At 46.5% G+C, this 19,253-nt stretch overlaps 7 protein-coding genes across 7 annotated transcripts; 5 read left to right on the forward strand and 2 right to left on the reverse strand.

The window, feature by feature from the left end:
• Positions 1 to 782: 782 nt before the first annotated feature.
• On the forward strand, positions 783 to 2,222 carry BDV38DRAFT_270444 (LLM class flavin-dependent oxidoreductase; the record flags this gene model as incomplete). Its single annotated transcript, XM_032057155.1, has 1 exon — positions 783 to 2,222. One exon carries the CDS (start codon positions 783 to 785, stop codon positions 2,220 to 2,222), a length of 1,440 nt encoding a protein of 479 aa, XP_031914637.1.
• Positions 2,223 to 2,725: 503 nt separating this feature from the next.
• On the reverse strand, positions 2,726 to 4,726 carry BDV38DRAFT_281880 (flavin-containing monooxygenase; the record flags this gene model as incomplete). Its single annotated transcript, XM_032059662.1, has 3 exons — positions 2,726 to 4,030; positions 4,085 to 4,345; positions 4,412 to 4,726. The coding sequence occupies 3 exons, from the start codon at positions 4,724 to 4,726 to the stop codon at positions 2,726 to 2,728; spliced, it is 1,881 nt and encodes a 626-aa protein (XP_031914638.1).
• A 502-nt stretch (positions 4,727 to 5,228) lies between these two features.
• On the reverse strand, positions 5,229 to 6,585 carry BDV38DRAFT_68272 (uncharacterized protein). The gene is made up of 3 exons (XM_032063765.1): positions 6,343 to 6,585; positions 5,892 to 6,293; positions 5,229 to 5,842 (listed from the first exon to the last, which is right to left on the reverse strand). The coding sequence occupies exons 1-3, from the start codon at positions 6,557 to 6,559 to the stop codon at positions 5,319 to 5,321; spliced, it is 1,143 nt and encodes a 380-aa protein (XP_031914639.1). The 5' UTR covers positions 6,560 to 6,585; the 3' UTR covers positions 5,229 to 5,318.
• Positions 6,586 to 8,211: 1,626 nt separating this feature from the next.
• On the forward strand, positions 8,212 to 8,727 carry BDV38DRAFT_244118 (uncharacterized protein). Its single transcript, XM_032054274.1, has one exon. It carries the CDS (start codon positions 8,256 to 8,258, stop codon positions 8,616 to 8,618), a length of 363 nt encoding a protein of 120 aa, XP_031914640.1. The 5' UTR covers positions 8,212 to 8,255; the 3' UTR covers positions 8,619 to 8,727.
• Positions 8,728 to 9,529: 802 nt separating this feature from the next.
• On the forward strand, positions 9,530 to 11,021 carry BDV38DRAFT_292178 (HNH endonuclease signature motif containing protein). The gene has a single exon (XM_032061949.1). It carries the CDS (start codon positions 9,625 to 9,627, stop codon positions 10,855 to 10,857), a length of 1,233 nt encoding a protein of 410 aa, XP_031914641.1. The 5' UTR covers positions 9,530 to 9,624; the 3' UTR covers positions 10,858 to 11,021.
• A 5,248-nt stretch (positions 11,022 to 16,269) lies between these two features.
• BDV38DRAFT_281883 (HPP family protein) lies at positions 16,270 to 17,276 on the forward strand (the record flags this gene model as incomplete). The annotated part of the gene is made up of 2 exons (XM_032059663.1): positions 16,270 to 16,853; positions 16,904 to 17,276. The coding sequence occupies 2 exons, from the start codon at positions 16,270 to 16,272 to the stop codon at positions 17,274 to 17,276; spliced, it is 957 nt and encodes a 318-aa protein (XP_031914642.1).
• Positions 17,277 to 18,305: 1,029 nt separating this feature from the next.
• Positions 18,306 to 18,713, forward strand: BDV38DRAFT_281884 (uncharacterized protein; the record flags this gene model as incomplete). Its single annotated transcript, XM_032059664.1, has 1 exon — positions 18,306 to 18,713. One exon carries the CDS (start codon positions 18,306 to 18,308, stop codon positions 18,711 to 18,713), a length of 408 nt encoding a protein of 135 aa, XP_031914643.1.
• Between the last annotated feature and the right edge of the window lie 540 nt (positions 18,714 to 19,253).

Genomic DNA, 19,253 nt, shown 5'->3' on the forward strand with positions numbered 1-19,253 from the left:
TCCTCCTGCCTAATCCCCTCTAATAATCTCTAGTAGGCTCTTCCATACGGGAATTAAAAATACAAAATGTATTAAACATGAGTACTCAGAGTACTTCCCAAGGCAAGTCGAATTTTATCTCGGAATCGTCAAAACCCCTAGATATCCAGATGCCGCGCTTATGAGGGGGATCCACTTTCAAACAGCAAATCCATAGACACCCCGCTTGCAGTGATTATATTTACCCCTCACTGAACAGGTCTCTCCTAAAGTACCATTGTTCGCGACAAGGATTGATTTGCTTCTTGCGTGATGCGTGACGAATAAGCGGCAGCGAAGACGTGCCTCGGATCGCCGATTGCGACACTCTCGGCGTGGATGATGGAAGACCGAGACCCCGTTGGAGTACCAGCGTGTAGTGTCAATATTACTCCAACTCGGAGGCTCTCTTGCAACTTTGTAGAGGATTTGAGCCACATGAGAATTCACCTATGGGGCATTATCGTTGCAGTCGGCAATCGTACTGGGGTCATGTCGGAACCCTAAGCCAATGAACTTGGGTCGTCCCGTGGGATACGAGAGAATCTCAAGCTGGGCTGTTTGAACAATGGGCTTTTTGCAATTGAATTTACACATTAATGCAATCATGGGCGAGGTCGCCGAACAGGATCTCCCTCAATGGCTCCTATATATTCCCTGATTCCTGGACATGAGCAATGTACCGCACGCAGCCAGGCGATTCAACCCTCTCCTATATCGCACCCTACCCATAACCCAGAACAGCTGCACAGATTACAGCGACCATGGGTTCAATCGATACGCCCAAGAAACAACTCATCCTAAATGCATTTGCGATGCAGTCACCTTCCCACCTGAACCCAGGTCTCCATCGCTACCCGCCGGACCAAGGCGGTGCCTACAAGTCGCTCCAGCATTGGGTATCCCTGGCGCAAAAGCTCGAGGCCGCCAAATTCCACGCGATCTTTTTCGCCGACGTGCTAGGAGGGTACGATGTCTACAAGGGTCCAGCCAACCTCGATCCGACTATCCCTGCGGGCGCGCAATTCCCCATCAATGACCCACTGTACAGTGTTCCTGCCATGGCGGCCGCGACCGAGTCGATCGGGTTCGGTGTGACAGCCTCGACGACGTACGATGCTCCCTATGCGCTCGCCCGACGATTCTCAACCGTTGACCATTTGACTAATGGTCGTGTGGGATGGAATATTGTGACATCGTATTTGGATTCCGCGGCGCGTAATTTTGGCTTGAACACACAGGTCGAGCACGACGAGCGGTATCGCATTGCAGATGAATACCTCGATGTCACATACAAACTCTGGGAGGGATCCTGGCGCGACGATGCTGTTAATGTCAAGGATGGAGTAGCTGGATACGCCGATCCCAAAGCCATCAGGCAGATTAACCACGAAGGAAAATACTTCAATGTCCCAGGACCACATCTGTGTGAGCCGAGCCCTCAGCGCACGCCTTTCCTGCTACAGGCTGGTACCTCCACCGCAGGCAAGGCGTTCGCGGCGAAGCACGCAGAAGCTATTTTCTTACACGGTCAAAAGCCGGAGCTAGTGCGACCATCCGTCGATAATGTGCGACAGCAAGCGCAGGCGCAGGGTCGCGATCCCAGTTCCATCAAGGTTGTGGCGGGTATTCTGGCTATTGTGGCCGAGACTGATGAGGCGGCTCATGCGAAGTTCGCTGAATTGGCTCGATATGGAGATCCCGAAGGCGCTCTCGCTCTTTTTGGTGGATGGTCAGGGTATGATTTGTCAAAATATGAGGACGACCAAGACTTCCGGTTCGTGGAGCAGCCGGCGATCCGTAGTATGGTGAATCATTGGGCAAGCACGGTGCCAGGGACTGAGGGTAAGAAATGGGACAAGAAAACCATCTCAGAGTATTTGGTTATGGGAGGAAATGGGGCGAAGATTATTGGAAGCGCGAAGACAGTCGCGGATGAGTTGGAGCGGTGGGTTGAAGTTGGTGATGTGGATGGGTTCAATCTGAGCTACGCCTCAATCCCTGAGACCTTCGACGATATTATAAAGTATTTGATTCCGGAGTTGCAGAAGCGAGGGATCTTCCACTCGGAGTATGCTGTCAAGGGAGGCACATTCCGCGAGAACATGTATGGGGAAAAGGGACAGACACGGCTGCCTCAGTCTCACCCAGGGGCGAAGTACGTGTGGCACGCAGGAGAGGAGACTCCAAAGTACGCGTTATAAAAGAACACATGAATTGATGAAATTAGCCTATGAAGGTCAAGTACAAAGACATGATATGACAGCTTGGCGACATTTCCGTTTACCCTGACTGCTACCAGTGTTGCAGGGGAGTTCGAAGAGGTGAAAATAGGGAATTGCTCTACTAAAGCTCATGCTTTACTCTAATTTGGTATGACAAATGCTAGATTGACATACAATAAGCACTTACAGATAGACGTGATACCAAGACAACCATGTAAATCTCTTAATTATGCCAACTGGAAACCATGTGAATCATAGTGGCAGAACTTTTCGGATCACGGTATACCTCGACTTATTCCCACTTTACGTATCTGCTATAGCGATACTAGGCCGATTACTCCTTAAGGCGAGCCTAAGTGACGGATGGCATCGCCATGAGAATTGACAATATCACATGGTGGAAGGTAATTTCGTAAAACAAGTTGGCATAACCTGGTTCTAAGGCAATATTCAAACATCCAGGGCTAGCTCATAGTGAACAGTCAAACGTCCCACCAACCCTCCATATACGTGCGAAGATCTATTGTATCAGGCCGCCTCACATGCGGCACCAAATCTGCGTCCAGAGACCGTTCTCTTCTGGTCCAGCCATTGCCGAAATAGGCGAATCGATTGCCGCTAGGGTTGACATATGCGTACTCCCAATCCTCCCACCGTGGTTCCCGTCGGATATAGTTTAATGTAGCAGCGCTTCCAGGGAACAGGCCATGGATCCGTCCACCAGGGCGGCCACCATTATACCAGGACCGACAGTTCTTCTGTCCAGGGGTCGAGTCATCGTTACCCGTCCATACGGTGCGAGGGTAAAATGTATCAGAGTACTCGACAAAGTCGTCAGAGGCTTGTTTAGACGGAGCCATCGCCTTGACCCCCTGGCTGCGGATCTTTCGCAAGACCTTGGCAATATAAGTGACCAGGTTCTCCATGCTATTCGGGACGCTTCCGCTATGGCCTGTGGCATGAGGACCGCCGATCCAAAGAAGATTCGGAAAGCCTGGTGTTGCGATACCAAGGTAATTATAAGGGAATCCCCACAAACCATCGTGTTTCCAGGCTCTCTTGAGATCTATTCCATTTGCAATAATCGAAAACGGCGGCGCATGGTCAACATTGGCCCCAGTAGCGCAAATCACGACATCAACAGGCCTCTCAACGCCATCTGCCGTCACAATGCCTGTTGCTGTGAATCGTTCGATAGGCGTCTGTATGTAGTTCACATTATCCTTTGCTAGGGCTTCTAGATAGCCAGGTCCCGGTGTAGCTCGCCGGCAGTTTGGCGGAAACTCAGGTAGAATTTTATTTGCTAGTTCCGGCTTCTCGGTGATGCGCTGAAGCATTAATTGTGTCCACGTGTCTCGTTGTGCGCGATTCTCCGGCGAGTCTTTGAAGATTGCACCAAAGCGTGAGAAGTATCCTTCTTCCACACTCTTGCGATATTGGATGTATGTGTCAGGGTCTTTAAATGATTCGAGCTGTTCGGGAGAGAACAAGTTCGGTTCGAGTCGGCGCACACCCGTAGTGCCAAAGGAGTCTGCAACCCAGGTGCGGTTACGCGCATAGTGATCGACATGCTGTGCAATCGGCTGAATCGAAGGCAGAACCTGGAGGCCGGACGCCCCATTACCAATAAGAGCAATTCGCTTTCCTTTCAAGTCCGCGTCATGTTTCCAGTGGGAGGAATGGAAAATGGTACCCTTGTATTGATCGATGCCAGGATAGTTGGGTAGTTGCCAATCATTGAAGTGACCGATCGCATTAATCAGGACGTCCAGATGTTCGACATATACCTAGTGTCAGTCAGTGCTATTCCTTCCGTGAGGGCTCTATAGAAGCGTTCGCACCCTTCCTATGCCGACGTCCTGGACGGTGACACGCCATTTTCCTGTTTCAGGGACCCATACGGCTTCTTGTACCTTGTGTTGCAGCCGTGTATACTTGTAGACCTGGTACTTGCGGGCAAGCGCTTGCCAGTACTCTCGGATTTCGTGTCCCTGTGCGAACTCCTCCGTCCATTGCGTGTTCGGTGCAAATCCAGATTGGTATACATGTGCTGGAACATCGCATCGCACACCAGGATATGTGTTTTCGTACCATGTGCCTCCCTGATACTAGTCAATATTTCTCACATCTTGCTACGCGGGGGTATATTTCTTTTCAGAAACACCTACCACGTCCGCATTCTTATCGAAGATCCGGAGGTCAAGCCCTGGTAATTTAGCCGGCAAGAGTATCCCAGCAGTAATACCAGCTATGCCCGCACCGATGACACCAACTTTGATATTTCGAACTTCATCAATCGGGTGCTCCTCTATCTCAAAGGCAGGTCTTCCTTGCGGGGAAACCTCCTCTGTTTTCTCTATGATAGTGGTCGCGGCTGAGCCTTTGATATCTGTCGGCACACCGACCAATGCATGGCTTTGTGCATGACCATTTAGCAAGGGGACAGTCCTATCCGGCAGGACCGGTACTTCAACAGCAGCCATTTTGGTATGTGATCTTCTACAATAAGCTGATTAGTTGGGGATGAGTCTCCAACTACGCATTTAAATACCGTAGCCGAGGTGATGTTGCGCGACTTGGAGCTTAGTTGGGCTCATCATCGCGGGGCCCAAATCCTGGGATACCCCTCAATAAGAGCACTAATTATGGACCACATGCACGCCATCGACAGCCACTCTGCGATATGATTGTTGGTGTTGTATTTTGGCAGCCATTCCGGATAGCGGCGTCACATCATCGCGGGAGTCAATGGTGTCAGAAACCTTCCAAGGACTAATCTGCAGATCTCCGTAATTTTCAAAAGGCCCTCGTATTTTTATTCGTGTCATGATCAAACATCACGAATAGAACTACTACTACTTGTAATTTTATATATGCGGGAATTACGGGGACTTGGAGTTGACCCCAACAGTCCAGACTCGATATCAATTCAATTTCAGGTTATTTTGACGAGATACTATGACCACATTTCATTCATTATAGCTACCTCGTATAAGTCTCGCTGTTAAACTCAGAGTGACACAAACTTCTTAGCAAAGACGTTGGCGAACTATTCTATCTACTCTGCTTGATTCCCTAGCTAAGCTGATGGTTCTCTGCATCAAACTCTTTCCAGATCCCATCGATCGCCTCATGCCTCTTCAGCGCCCAATCAAAGGTGGGATACCACTCATTCTTGCGATAGGCCTCGTAGAGACGGGCAATATTCTGCGCCGGGACAGGCAGCTCATCCCACTCGTCGGTCTCCGGTAATATCTCCTCTACCGTATTTGTATCGTGTCTCGCGATTTCCAATTTGATTCCCGGGCCGCCGACATTCAAAGATACAAGTGGGGAAGCCACTCGTAGCCAGCCCTTTTCACCTTGGATACGCCAGTCCAGTCGGGGTTGGCCTGGAAACTCCTTTCCGGCATGGAATTTGATAGTTACCGCAGCATTAGAATGCTCAACGGTACCATAGGCGAGAATCTGGTCCGGGACAGTATTGTGAGCCCCCGTTTCGACGACCCTGCCGGTATCTCCAACGCTGTAGTCTTTAATGTCTATCGTTGGTCGGCTGATTGTCGAAAAACTCCTCAGAGTCTTGAATTCTCCGAGGACTGTAAACCGTATTAGTGTCAAGCAGAAGCTTGTCTTGTGACTACTCACCGGCAGCAATGGACTCTAGGCTGTGACCAACATGGATACTGATTGGATTTCCTCCAACTTCACGGTCGAGAAAGTACCGTACGTTCTTGCTCTCTGCATCAACGTTATTGCCAAACGATCCAGTGATCGTACTAGCGAGGACACGGCCAATCTGCCCACTTCCAATAACAGATCGCATCTTGCGAATAATCGGTGAAAAGGTGCCCTGTATGCCTACGATAGTGCGCGCATTATGCTTGGCCGCTAGAGCAGCCATCTCTTGAGCCACCTCGAGATTACGGTCTAGTGGCCATTCGACATAAACTGTTTTGCCGGCGATAAGGCTCGGACGCACAGTCAAAAAGTGTCGGTCAACACGGACACTGCAGACCACGAGGTCGACGTTAGGGTCGTTGGCGAGATCTATTGTTACCATGAGTATTTTCTCATTTAAGATGTATTTGGGGCTTACCTTGCGGGTCACCGTAGGCCTTGGTTTCGTCCGACAGACCATATTTCTGGATTGCCGTCCGTGCAGACTCCACGGAGCTATTCAACAATGCAACAATCTCAAAATTGGGAGACTTGGTGAGGAAGGGCAAGTGAGCGTTGGCCGTCCACGAAGTGCCCTCATAGTTCTCTGCTGAAGCACTAGCTAACCCGATTACACCGACTCGAATAGGAGACATGCTTGGTTAATATCTACTTATTTTCCCTGTGATTTTATGATGTGCTCTGGGTCTCTGAGTTGATCCTATGTGTAAACTAACAGCAACTCCTCAACACTATATACACGCCGATGACATAGGGGCTCAGAGACAATGGCTGTATTATAAATCAAACCGGAGGCTTAATCTATCCGGGAAACCTCGAGAGCTCCTTCTGCTTATAAATCAACGATACTGAACTGCGCTTTAACCCTGATAATATGCATTCAACTATAATCGGCGGGCCTTTTTAAGCGACCGTAATTTTTTTCTGCCAGATTCCCAAGCATAGGTGAGTGTAAAGGTGTAGCCACAGGATAACCAACAAGGTTCCAGAAGTTATTCATCAACCACCTACTAGTAGTACTCCACTACATTCTAATATTATAGCACTACATTTTAATGTTATAGATACTCTAACCAGGTTACAATACATGATATCTAGCCAACCTCATCGATCGCCGGCAGAAACATAGAAGTCCTGCCAGTGATATTTCCGCTCGAAGCGCAGCATTCGCCTCATCTTTCTATTAGTGAGCTCCATAGAACTTTCCATATAAATGTGTCGAAGAGTGGAGCTTTACAAAATATGACCCCACCGTGTCTGGGTATTACCTATATGTGCCATATCTGACAGAGCGGATGAAATCGACGGTACAAGATCTGTTTCTCTCGCGGATACCCTTTGCATTCCGACAATTAGATTGGAGCAATAGTAAGTTATAAATATCCGCTGCAGCTACAGCCTTGTCTTGCAGTTCCATAGAAATCTTTCCGTGTTTGGAGACGTTAGCACTCTCTACGCCATATAGGATCTTCTATGAGACCATATTGCTGTCCTCCTATGTGTCGATCGATAGTTTTGCAGTGAGAAGGCTAGACCCTCGTATTGTATATTACTCTCCTCACTACGTGTATAAGCGTCGGTGCTGCGAATACCACTATGTCCTTAATGGAATCACCAGCTAGGCAAATACTGGTTCCGCGTTGGCCGGGGTGCAACTTATTTTCCCCGTGAAAAAAAAAAGGGTAATAGGCAACTCGAAAGGTAGTAATGGCAAACTATAAGATCGACCGCCACTCCAGCCGCCTGTGCCGTGGTTTCCGGAATTGCTTGCTTATCTACTCAAGCATTGCAAGACTCTGATATGAAACAGTGACTTGGGGTTTCCGGCGAAGGGTTATGTTCCCATTGATCAAGGATGCACGGGACTTTTCTTTCCCATATCCCGGCCTCAACCTCTAGTCAGGCGGCGCATGGTGTTAGTAACTTATGGGTCTTACCTGAGTTAGGTCCATACCAGTCCGTCAGCTATCAATCCAATATGACTTCTATATCGACGACGTCATTACGAGCATATATTATGCTCCAAGCATTAGGGGGGCGTATGGTAACACTGTTCCCTAAATTGACCTCAGGGAACTATTCACACCACGGTTCATCTCCCTCCAGTCGAAGGCCTGCGTGGCTATCGATTCTTTGATATCTGCATTTTCCACCCGTCGTAAAAATTATGGTTGTAGTGAAAGCCGGTTAAGGCGGAACAGGCCACTTCGGCCGTCAGGATAAAATGTGAGGTCAAGCATTCCCTGAGACATTGGGCGAGCCATGCCGACATACGAGAGCTTTGTTATTTGACAATACATCAAAGATTGCTACATAGTGTTGAGAAGAGAAATGTCCTGTATACTGTTGAGAAGCGCACAACAAGCAAAGAATACCGAATTGGTTGTGAGTCTTGCTGTTCCTATCACAGTATTTGCGTTCATGGTTATTGTATTCTTGTATGTATCATCCACAGTCAGGCTCACTCTATGTCATCACATCAGCATACTAAGGAAATACCACAGCGTCGCTTTAAAGCTCTGGAGCATGAGGCATCCCTACCAGGTCAGGACGCAAGATGGTGGGACACAAATTAAGACTGTGAAGCCTGAACATGTTATACTTCAAAATATTCCGTCCAAGACATTAGCGTCACTGGAGCAGTCCGAGGAGTTGGCGAGCAAGCTTCAAGTAAGAGATGCAGAGAATTGGTAAGGACATCGAGGGTCATTGCTATATGGTGATTTCTGTTAATAAAATCTTCTAGCTCCATTTGCCTTGAACAACTATACTCAAGTGATACGGTTTTTGATCTTCAGTGCTGTCATCTTTTCCACCAGCGTTGTCTAGAACGATGGTATTGGAGCTTCCACCATGCTTGTCCTCTTTGTCAGTCCCCATTGACTAGGCGGATTGCCCCAGATGATAATGTGTAGTACACAGTTTATTTAGAGTTCTTTCCTCCGTGCGAAGCCTTTGGGATAAGTATTTGACAGCATTTTATTGCAAAGTATAGAAATAGAACAACCAGTTATACTACTTGTCACAGCATAGTATATAACACATGCAAGGGTTGATTTTTAGATTCTTCACCAGTGAAATTTTGTATGTCTACAGATTGATATCCGATAGATTTCTTCTGAACTTATTTTATGTATGATGCGGAATAGAGGCGCTGTTTTGACAAATACTCCGTCCCTGCCGTTCAGTACATAATTGAACGCGAAAATAATCTTCATCGCATTGTACGAATCCAAGTCCACGGAGCTCAGCTATGGTGAAAGTGAATTTGACACTACGGCTGCCTTATTACACGTCATGCTGGCGTCTGTTGGCGCGACTGGAGAAAGGCTGAGGTTTTCAAGAATAGCAGACATATATATTATGATTATAGCATAGTCCAGGGCTTCCGCTCAAACATCTCCCTCTCCACACCCTGTAGTTAGTCAGTATAGCGATAAGGGGATATCGAACTTCTGGTATCGTTTACGTAACGATGATGACGCCCATTACATACTAAGCGAGTAAACGTTGGTCATGCCTTCCGTCAGACTGATGCCCTCATTCTGTAAAATATTCTTCGTTGCCAGCTACTATCCGACTTCTGTACAACATCTTTGCCAGAAGTCCACCCATCTTCAAAATCTTACCACACACTTGAGAAACAGGCTTATTTCGTTAAAGCATATCCAGTCGAACCTTCTTAAGACCCAAAGTCACTATGTCTTCCACCAAAAGACAAGCAGAAAGCCCTGATCTGGAGAAGGAACAAGCCGGTCTTGAAGAGTGCATCAAGGTGAATAAGAAAAGGCTCAAGGCACAAGGGTCGTTCAACGCAAAGTTTTGGACACAATCTGAGTACATGGCAAACCTCGTACTACAGAAGGCCGAGGTGGATAGGAAGATTTCTCTGAGAGACTTTTCTGGACCTGAGGCGGATTGGCAGCAAACCGATGCCGCAAAATCGATCATTCAAAGGATCAAGGCACAGCATACCGAGACAAAGCTGTACACAAAGTGCAAGGAAGGCCTGGAGGGAGAGGAAGGAAAGCGGTCCTTGAGGGCCTCGTTTATGAAGCTATTTACGACAAGTAAAATGGGACTCGGCATCATGAATACTGGAGCAGGAAACCGTGACTCTCAGAAACAATCAGCGTTCCGGAATGAGTTAATAACGGTGGGAAATGCAAAGCACGAGACCGAAAATTGGTTATGGTGCCCAGTGCTTGGGGACTGGTGTGACGATCGTGATATTGAAGCTGTCCACCTCTTTCCCTACATGCACGGACAAGATGTCATGGATGCAATGTTTGGGAAGAGGCGACCTCCACAGTTGTTCTCGGCCATGAATGGCCTTCTACTAAATCGCTGCATTGAAAGTGTTTTCGACTCAGGAAAGCTGGTCATTGTCCCCGACCTTGCTGACAGACCAGCCGTAGCAGATATTCTTGCCTGGATACAAGGAGAAACCAGAGAGTACAAAGTCAAGGTCATTGATCTGTCTTGGGACAGACTTGATCGTCCAATCCACTGCTATACTGAAAAGACTTGGAGAGAACTGGATGGTAAAAGGCTGCTTTTCCGAACAAGCTTCCGCCCAGCATCACGATATTTATATTTTCATTACTGTATCCAGGTTTTGAGAAGAGCCTGGGGACATAATATAGGAGGAGGAGCTCTGTCCACACTCAAGGACGAGATCGGAAAGCCCTTCTGGGGCACCCCGGGAAGATATCTTCCTAAAAATATGTTATTGGCACTAGTGGAGGAACTAGGCCATGACTATAAAGAGCTGTTGGCAGGGGCAGCCCCCAACAAGGGAGACAATGATCTGCTCTTAGTAGTTGCCTCGTCCCAGGTGAAATGCAGACCAGCCCTTAGAACCGATACGTTTGACTCCGAAGAGGATGAAGAAAGCGATGAAGAAAGCGATGAAGAAAGCGATGTTGAGTGAGTCCCTGCAATATTGCTAAGCTTTGTTCAAGCCACAATGGTAAATTGCTTATGTTTGCATCAATTATTGATATTGCTTGTATTGAGAGTCCGGTTTCTTTAGTATTAAGAATGATATGACTTGTACCGGTTCAAAGTATCTTAGCAGAGGGTAATATTAGTTACTATAGGTATTAGCTGTAAAAGGCTTTCACAGATCATATATAGAGAGTATTTGAAAGGAAATATAGTAATATACTTATATATATATATATGTGATTTCGGCAAATATACGGTTTATTTTTGGCTGAGCAAAGTCTCCGAAGGCCTCCCAAGCTCAGGGGTTGGGAATGCCTTCTTATACCTGCCGCTCGGGCTCTATAACGGGAAAGGTCGAGTTCTCAGGAGGCAGTCGTAATTCTGAGGACCTAAAACTAAACGAGCTAACAATTGGTAGTAATATTCACCGAAAATCCTAGTTGAAGTTCACCAGCCAGCTAACTCTTGACCACAATAGCCAGGAATGTGACCAGGGTCGAAAAGAACGTCCACTTTGTGGAGCCTCTAGAGAAAACGCGTCTCTTCCATCCGGTTGACGCACCGCAGGCTTTAAATCCCAATCCAGTACTGGGTGGGCAAATCCAGCCGGACTACATCGAAGTGAGCGTAAATAGAGGACAATATCTACTAGATTTCGCACTTACTAGGCAACTCTCTCAAGACCAACCAATTCGATTAGAGAGTTTGGAAGTCACTCCACAAAGTCAGAGGGTTATAGGGACTGGAACAGTACTCAATCTTGCATTCCAAAAAGTTGTCATTGCTCTGTATAGCTTTAACAACTGGGAGACGTCTGAAGAAGCTCGTGCTATTCATCATCGGTCAAAGCACGTACTTGGTTCCGTTTTCTCCGACCAATTTCGCTTCACAGTTGATTTGAAGGACCCACAACCTTCAGATCGGCTGGTATTACGCTTTTGCCTTCACGATCGTGTAAATACGGCTGAATATTGGGATAATAATAACTTTAGAGACTACAGTGTTATCCTTACGGCGTGAAGCAAAGAGTAATGTTGGACACATGCCAATGCTATCAGCCAAATTGTTCTGGATATCAAACTATGTAATAAGAACGATAGACTTTTCAGCGTTGTAGTTTAACATGAACCGTGGAAGGAGGAATTCTAGAGTCTGTTTTCCATCTTGCGTGAGCACTCAGCATAGACTATGCATCTAGACCAGGGGTGATCAAGTGGACAGATTACCATTACATATTCCTTATTTCCGCAATCAAATAGAGGTAGAGCTTTCCGTCTCATCACTGCCACGTTTTTATCATTTAAGAAAATGATCTTCTGTTACTATCCTCAGTTGACATGGTAACGACTGCTTATTATGGTCGAGAACACGGCTTTCCCCTTGATAAAGAGCGGAGAGAGTGAGATGGGCAAAAATCAAGTATGCTAGAGCATACATCTGGCTGTTTATCGCTAGCATGACACTTGAAATATAAGTGCACCCACCTCAGGAGACTACCAGAGATAGTATGATATTAGCGACGCAGTTATACCTTTCGTATTGTGGCCAGCTAAGCCACCCCAGAATATCGGCGCACACAATGGCAAAGATGGAGCCTCTGCCCGTATGACCTCTTTCTTCATCAAGGTACTCCGACGAGCCATGGTTTATTTCTATGACATAGTTGTTGGCTCACAGGCCAGAGATTGGAGCCTTCAAAAGCCTGCTTTGTATCTGGAGGCCTTGAAGTACATCAGTCACGCAGCTCCCGGTTCTAATGTTTATGAAATATTAGCAGTATTGAATATCTGCCACCATTGCTATGCTTTTCAAACTCCGAAATTCGCATAGCTGTGAAGGCTACAGTGAAAGTTGCTTACGCCGTTAGTTATATACTGTTTCGTTAATAACTGAGCTTCTATTCCGAATTTATATCAGGTCGGTCAGAACTTACTATTATGTCAACGTATCGAGATAAAGGCCGAAAGTGTAGAGGTCTGGATAGTGACAACTCCGAACCCTTATATACTTTATGATGGCAAGTACTTGATTGACTCTTTGCGCTACTCCTATGGCTTGGGATGAAAATGCGGCCGCATTCTCATATCAAGGGTTCCCAAGAGAGAAGAACTTCAAATAAAGCATTTGCCATACACCATAATCTGCACTAAACAGCCTCGTCAATGAGACGGGCAACGAAGACAGGTTTGTGAGAGTCCCTAATACCACCGCCTCTATGTATCGCTGGTTGAAAAGGATGACAGGGCAGACGGCCAAAAGTTCTATCACTTGACCCGTGCTGAATTTGGTAAAGCAAGCAGTATAGGATTATTAGCATAGATACTGATACAATTATAATCTTAGACTTTGTGCCAATTCTCATTCATTGACGATTGAAGGGCGTTTATTAACTCACTAGACTGTCGCGGTAGAGCTAATGTCTGGGTCTAAGTATTTTGAACTGCAGCCAAATTCGGGATTCGGAGCTTTAGCTTCGCGTTATATACTGGCCAGATAGCGATGCCGCATTCTCCAGGGTTATAACGCGAAGCCAGGGGTTAGTTCCTTGATGTATTAACGTAATACCGTAGGATAATTCTGTATAGAATCTTGCCTGGCGAAGGCGACGTACAAAAACAAACCACGGAAAGAAGTACTGCGATTGAACAGATCGGCCTTAACTCAATTGGGTGCGCCTTGATCACCGTTTCCTTTGGAAAGGTATATCAAGCACGTATCTTCTATTTGTACAATGCAGTGCGAAATGGAATAATGAATTGACAAAGGAGACAACACTCGAATGTCGCATCGCTGGCTCGGCTCCCAGGAAACCTCATATCTTATCCGGATGGTCGAAAGTAGCCTGTCTCACCTCAACGGGGGGGAATTCTCTTCAGACCAGCGAGCTGGAGAAATACTGCGAGATACAAGTCGACAGCCTGGCAGGCCTACGTCTGGCGAGGAGAGAATCATGTTGTAGACAGATATTTGCATTTAACTCGGCGAACGCTGTTACTAAACCCTTCGAGCCACCTAATATGTTATTTACCCTCAAAGCCCCCGCTAGACTAAGAACAGGGTATATGATTTGGAGGTAACGACGTGGAGCTGGAATTACGTTGGAGTGACAGCTAAATGATTGAGATACCTCGAGCTTCAAGCCAAAGGCCCAAGTATTAATAACATCATCTGAAACCCGATTAATGAGGCAATGGGGACAAAGCAAGGAAGGAGTCAGGTGAGGGATCACATCAATCTTATGGCAGAAGACCCAATTCGCTATTTTAAGAGTCGCAGCCTTGTAATGTTTGGGTAGATAAAACAATTCCAGAAATCGTGGCAAGCATGGCTGGAGTAGCGTGGCTCACTCCCGAGACTGTCTCTACACGATTTGAAAGTTGCCTGTCTGGAGTCAGAAATACCTTCCAGAATAATGAAATTCAAGACACCAACCAAGAGGAAACGATAGGATATGCCGGGTCAGGGACCTCATGGGTGATACGAAGAGTCAATCATGGCTGCAACGATCATGGAGGCACGAGAAAATGCGGGTTATCTTGCCAAACCAAATGCCCAACCTGTGGAATTGGTCACGGATATCGGGCAACTCGTAGTGATGTGAAGAGCTTCCTGAGGGGGGAGCAATATAGACCATGCGAGGTCCTCTTAGATGATAAAATGGCTGACGACAAATTGGACAGCTTGCATCCTCGCCGCAAAGCCAGCGATCGATACATGGGAGGTGGAAAATATGGTCGCATGGAAGGAGCCTATATGGCGAGGAGGGTCCTAATGTCTCTAAACAGAACACGCAAGTATCCGGGAAGATTTCTACAGAACTGTAAAAAAAAGGTTGTAGGCGTAATAGATATACAATGTAAGACCTACTATCACTCCATCTTGCCTGTCCGAATGCAAACGGCATCTGGGAGAGGAACAGATCTCGCACCGTCAATCTTCCTCACTCTGTTGGATGTGGCACATGCAGGTAATACCCAGCCATTGTGGTATCATATTTTGTAAAGCTTCGCTCTTCGACACCTTTATATGAAAACTTTATGGAAGAGCCGGCCCAGACGGATACGGTCCCTGTCAATAAGTTTAAACGCCGCTTCGTCGAAAGGCAATATCACGCAGGCTCGCGCGGGCCGTTAAAGAGAATCATGAAACGGGGTCGGCAACAACAAACTCGGGCACTTAAATTTTCCCACGATCTTACAGTGGGTGTTTGATTATAGATCTAGATCGACAATGACATGTAATTCCACCATAACCTGACGCTTGATTGGCCATCATAGCATGCCCCAGTGTGCCTGACCGCTTCCTAGTAATGGATTTAGAGAGGTGCCTCCAAGCAGTGCCAACCACCCACCAATCCACTTGAATGTAAGAAATGATATCTGGTACCGTATAGATTAACGTGCGTTCTGATAATGATAATAATTCTTCTATGGATGCAAGTGGATGTTCTGAGCCAATACTGGTAGCTCATTATATCCTCAATTCAGCGTAGGTATAACTCGCTTTTCTGGGCGAGTCCAGAGAAGCGAAGGTTTTAGCCCCTAAAAGATAACTGAAGACATTTCCAACCTGAATGTCTCCTCGCTGCTCGTTTTCTGACTTAGATCGTGGAGCCACGCGATCCTATCAAGAGCAAAATAGAACAGTGCAATCACAAGAGCCACAACATCAGTCCACCCAAGGTGTGTCACCTTTAGAGTGTCAAAGAATTGGTTTTATAGATCAGTAACCAAGTTTCACGAACCAGCTGAAGAGGCAGAAATTGTATCGACAGCTTTCACACCAAGGGATAGACCAAGAAGCTGAGGAGACGGCCATATACCGCCACCTCTTGTAACAAAGGCCAACCAGTTCTCTATTAACGTTACATCAAGGCATCTAATCTCCCGAATTCAGCCCTAGTTTTGGATAACACCACCGTTGTGAGGGAACATGGTTTCACAAATAAAATTAACGAGGCCTCTCCGGATGTCGGTCAGTCGCCGTTCTTCAGAGTAAATTACGCGTCTTTCCTACCTTTACGTTGAACAATGATATATTCCCCGGTTAAAGCATATTGTATATAATGGTGGCAGGCCCAGCCGTAACTGGCTCATACAGAGAGCCATTCTATTCTAGCCTTGATCACGAGAGATACAATGACATAGCAAGTTGACGTTGCTTCTCAGGCTACTGAATCAAGCGAAGATGTCATATTAAAGTGTATAATCCAGCGCAATAGTAGAACCGATACATCATTCGTTTGCCACGACGGACCGTCCGTGCCGCCTATATGTTTGGGAAGGCTGCCAAACAGATATAAAATGGCGGTATAAGCTTGTCGTGGCAGCTGACATACAGACCTACGATTTTCTTAAGATTTCCTACATTTCTAGTAAGTATATTATTGACAATAATGGGGAATAATGAGAAGGCGCGCTTGCACAGCATCAGGCAAAGCCCTGCAAAGTACTGGCATTCCCTCGCCCAACTCAAATTCCCCCGTGACTATCGTAGCGATCTACCACCTAGCCTCCACCGGTTCACTGGTTATCGCCCCCCAGAGGCAGGACCTCCTTATGATCCGCTACCAATCCCTCCATTCATATGGCTCCACAAAATCCCCTTAAAGTATGAGACTTGGCTGTTTGCATGGATCGGGGCTTTTGGGGGTATTCTCTTAATTGAGGCAATTATGTCCACAGATACCGCATTCCGCGATGTATACCATACCCCTACTATTATCACATCATTCGGTGCCTCAGCTGTGCTGCTCTTTGGGGTAGTCGAGTCTCCTGTCGCACAGCCTCGAAATTTTGTCGGTGGCCATTTTCTTTCTGCATTGGTCGGAACATGTATAACTCGGCTTTTTGTACTCAACGGCCAGTACCAGGGATATTTAGACAACACGCACTTTCACCCTTCGACCTTTATTAATGGGGGCATCTCTATGGCAACATCATTACTCGTGATGTTGATTACACGAACTGTTCACCCACCGTACGTTACCTTCATCCTCCACAGTCACGCATTACTAACTGTTCGGCCAGGGCCGGAGCTACGGGTCTCAACGCAGCCGTTCAATCGGACGTTGTCAGCCTATCGTGGCGCTATCTTCCAACCATACTTGCTTCATCATTAATCATGCTCGCCTGGGCAATCCTAGTCAATAATCTGGGTCGTCGGAGGTATCCCCTGCATTGGTGGGCTCCGGGGCCTACTTTTGTCCTGCCTCCGGGCCAAAATCACAACAAGGAACTGTGTCGAGTAGAAGAAGGCGAGATAGAAAGGGACGCGCAAGACCGAGATCCAGCTATTGAAATTGACAACTCTTCGGAAGACCACCGTACACGAGTCGATTCTATGATGACAGGTAGTTCCGGTGGTGCTGGTGCTGCTAAAACTGAGAGCCACACAAATTGACAAGGGATTCCTTAAATCTAAAGTGCATGCCTTTTCAAAATATCAGCAGAGTGGTCATCTATGGAGCACTGGTACGCATTTTAATTACAAAAGAGGTTACAATTGTTCTTCCTTAGATTTCTAGGAGTAGCAGCAAGCTCCTGTGTTGATTTACTCAAGTATGGAAGTGTCCTAGTCAACGCACAGTTATATGCCCTATGATTTGCTACCTTTGATGCCTTCACTCAGTAATCTAAATGCCCAATACTTCCAGAGCTTCTTACCCAGTACCATCTTCTCACACAGGAATAGTAATGTATATTGATCTCGTCAGTATCTCGAATGGCACGTTGTTAAACAATCCTCAAGATTTGTTTTTCGCGCGTATTGTCTATTGATATACATCCTCCTTGGTGATATCTTTGCTCAATATACCACACTAGTTGTTGATTTTATCGGTAGATGTCAAAAGAAAAAAAAAAGATGATCAACTTATCTCCGAAAAGCCAACTAAGAATTTCGAAGGGGACAAAGTAGACAAATTACCCACCCCCCAATGAACTAGAATTAGACAAATAGCATCACACAAGGCTCCGAAACTGGCCCCTAGATATATACCTCCACCCCCATCAGTATGCTTCCATGCAATCGGCTAGTTCTCACTAGCCGTCTCACTAGATCTACTATGTTTGCCGTATTTATTTGATACCGTTCATAACCGTAATTCTCTGCTACCAATTCTCTTGAACAGAAATGGTTATAGGAGGCAAGGTGTACCAAACCAGGCCCTGTATATTACTACAGAGTCAGAGAGAATGTCTTGGCTCGGTTTATCAATTCATGCCCGAAGTAAAGCCAAGTGTAAGAATCAACTTTGTCGGAATTCACTACGAAAATTGATCGAAGCTTACCTCGTGCCAATGTCGTGGTAGTGTTTTACACAAAGGATTCCTTGTGGCTTGGATACAATATCAGAAAACCGGATGTTAGTTGCTAATTTTGCATCCACTAAATTCCCGTTTTACCCGAAGCCAAGTATAATACAAAGCTATGGGTCGCCATCTCCATTTGCAAATCCCAACTTTCCGGCAAGAACCAGACTACAATATGTGCGTATGTCTAATCGGTACATTACATTTACTAGCGTCCTATCTGCCGTTCAGCAATCCCAATAGAAGCGGTGAAGAACCTACATCTTCTGAGACAGATTCAGACGATGAATACGCGGCGTTGAGCGAGGTTGGAGCTCCTGAACCTGTCGATAGAGAACAGCACCCATACCACTCGGAGATCAATCTCGAACAGGCACTTTCACTTAGTGGCTCAGATATTTTCAGCCATTTGAGTGAAGTGTGTGCCCCATCGCCAGTACCTCGAGAAGACAACTCCCTCTACCGCCGAGCAAGCCTCGAAGATCATCTCTCTGCACTACGGAAGCACCATCATAAGAGCCACTAGGTTCAGGACCAAGACAACGCACCATTAGAACTTTAGCTCTGTCAATTTCAACCGGTCTAGTTCCGCCGCACCGTCCGGCCCGTCTGCTCCGGACGAATCAAATGGAAGTCCTGTTTGTGATGGTAGAAAGGGAGCTCTCGGCTACCCTGGTAGGTGTCTTGTTGGATCAGCTGCTGTAGGATTTAACGGATCTTTTGTGGTACTTAAGAGGGTTCCCAGAGTTTAGATAAAGTAATTGTGTTCTATCTTTAGCCGATACTGGATGCAAAGTATTACTGAGTCAGAGCCTTATGACCCAATACTGTCTGCATCTACCGTCGCCGACAGAAAGAGGTGTGTTCACAAAAACAAGAGCTTGGATTGGCAGCCATACTATGGTATTGTGGATCTAAATACTGAACGGTCAGCCAGCTATGTGAATTAATATAACTTGTTATACTTACCCTCTCGGACGGGAGACTGGCTAAAGTATAGGTGTACTACCCAAAGAATATAAGCTCTGCTTGGAGTAGTGGGATTCGGAATCTGCGCACTATGCTG

This window comes from Aspergillus pseudotamarii (genome assembly GCF_009193445.1).
Source record: "Aspergillus pseudotamarii strain CBS 117625 unplaced genomic scaffold BDV38scaffold_20, whole genome shotgun sequence".
Taxonomy (NCBI): Eukaryota; Fungi; Ascomycota; class Eurotiomycetes; order Eurotiales; family Aspergillaceae; genus Aspergillus; species Aspergillus pseudotamarii.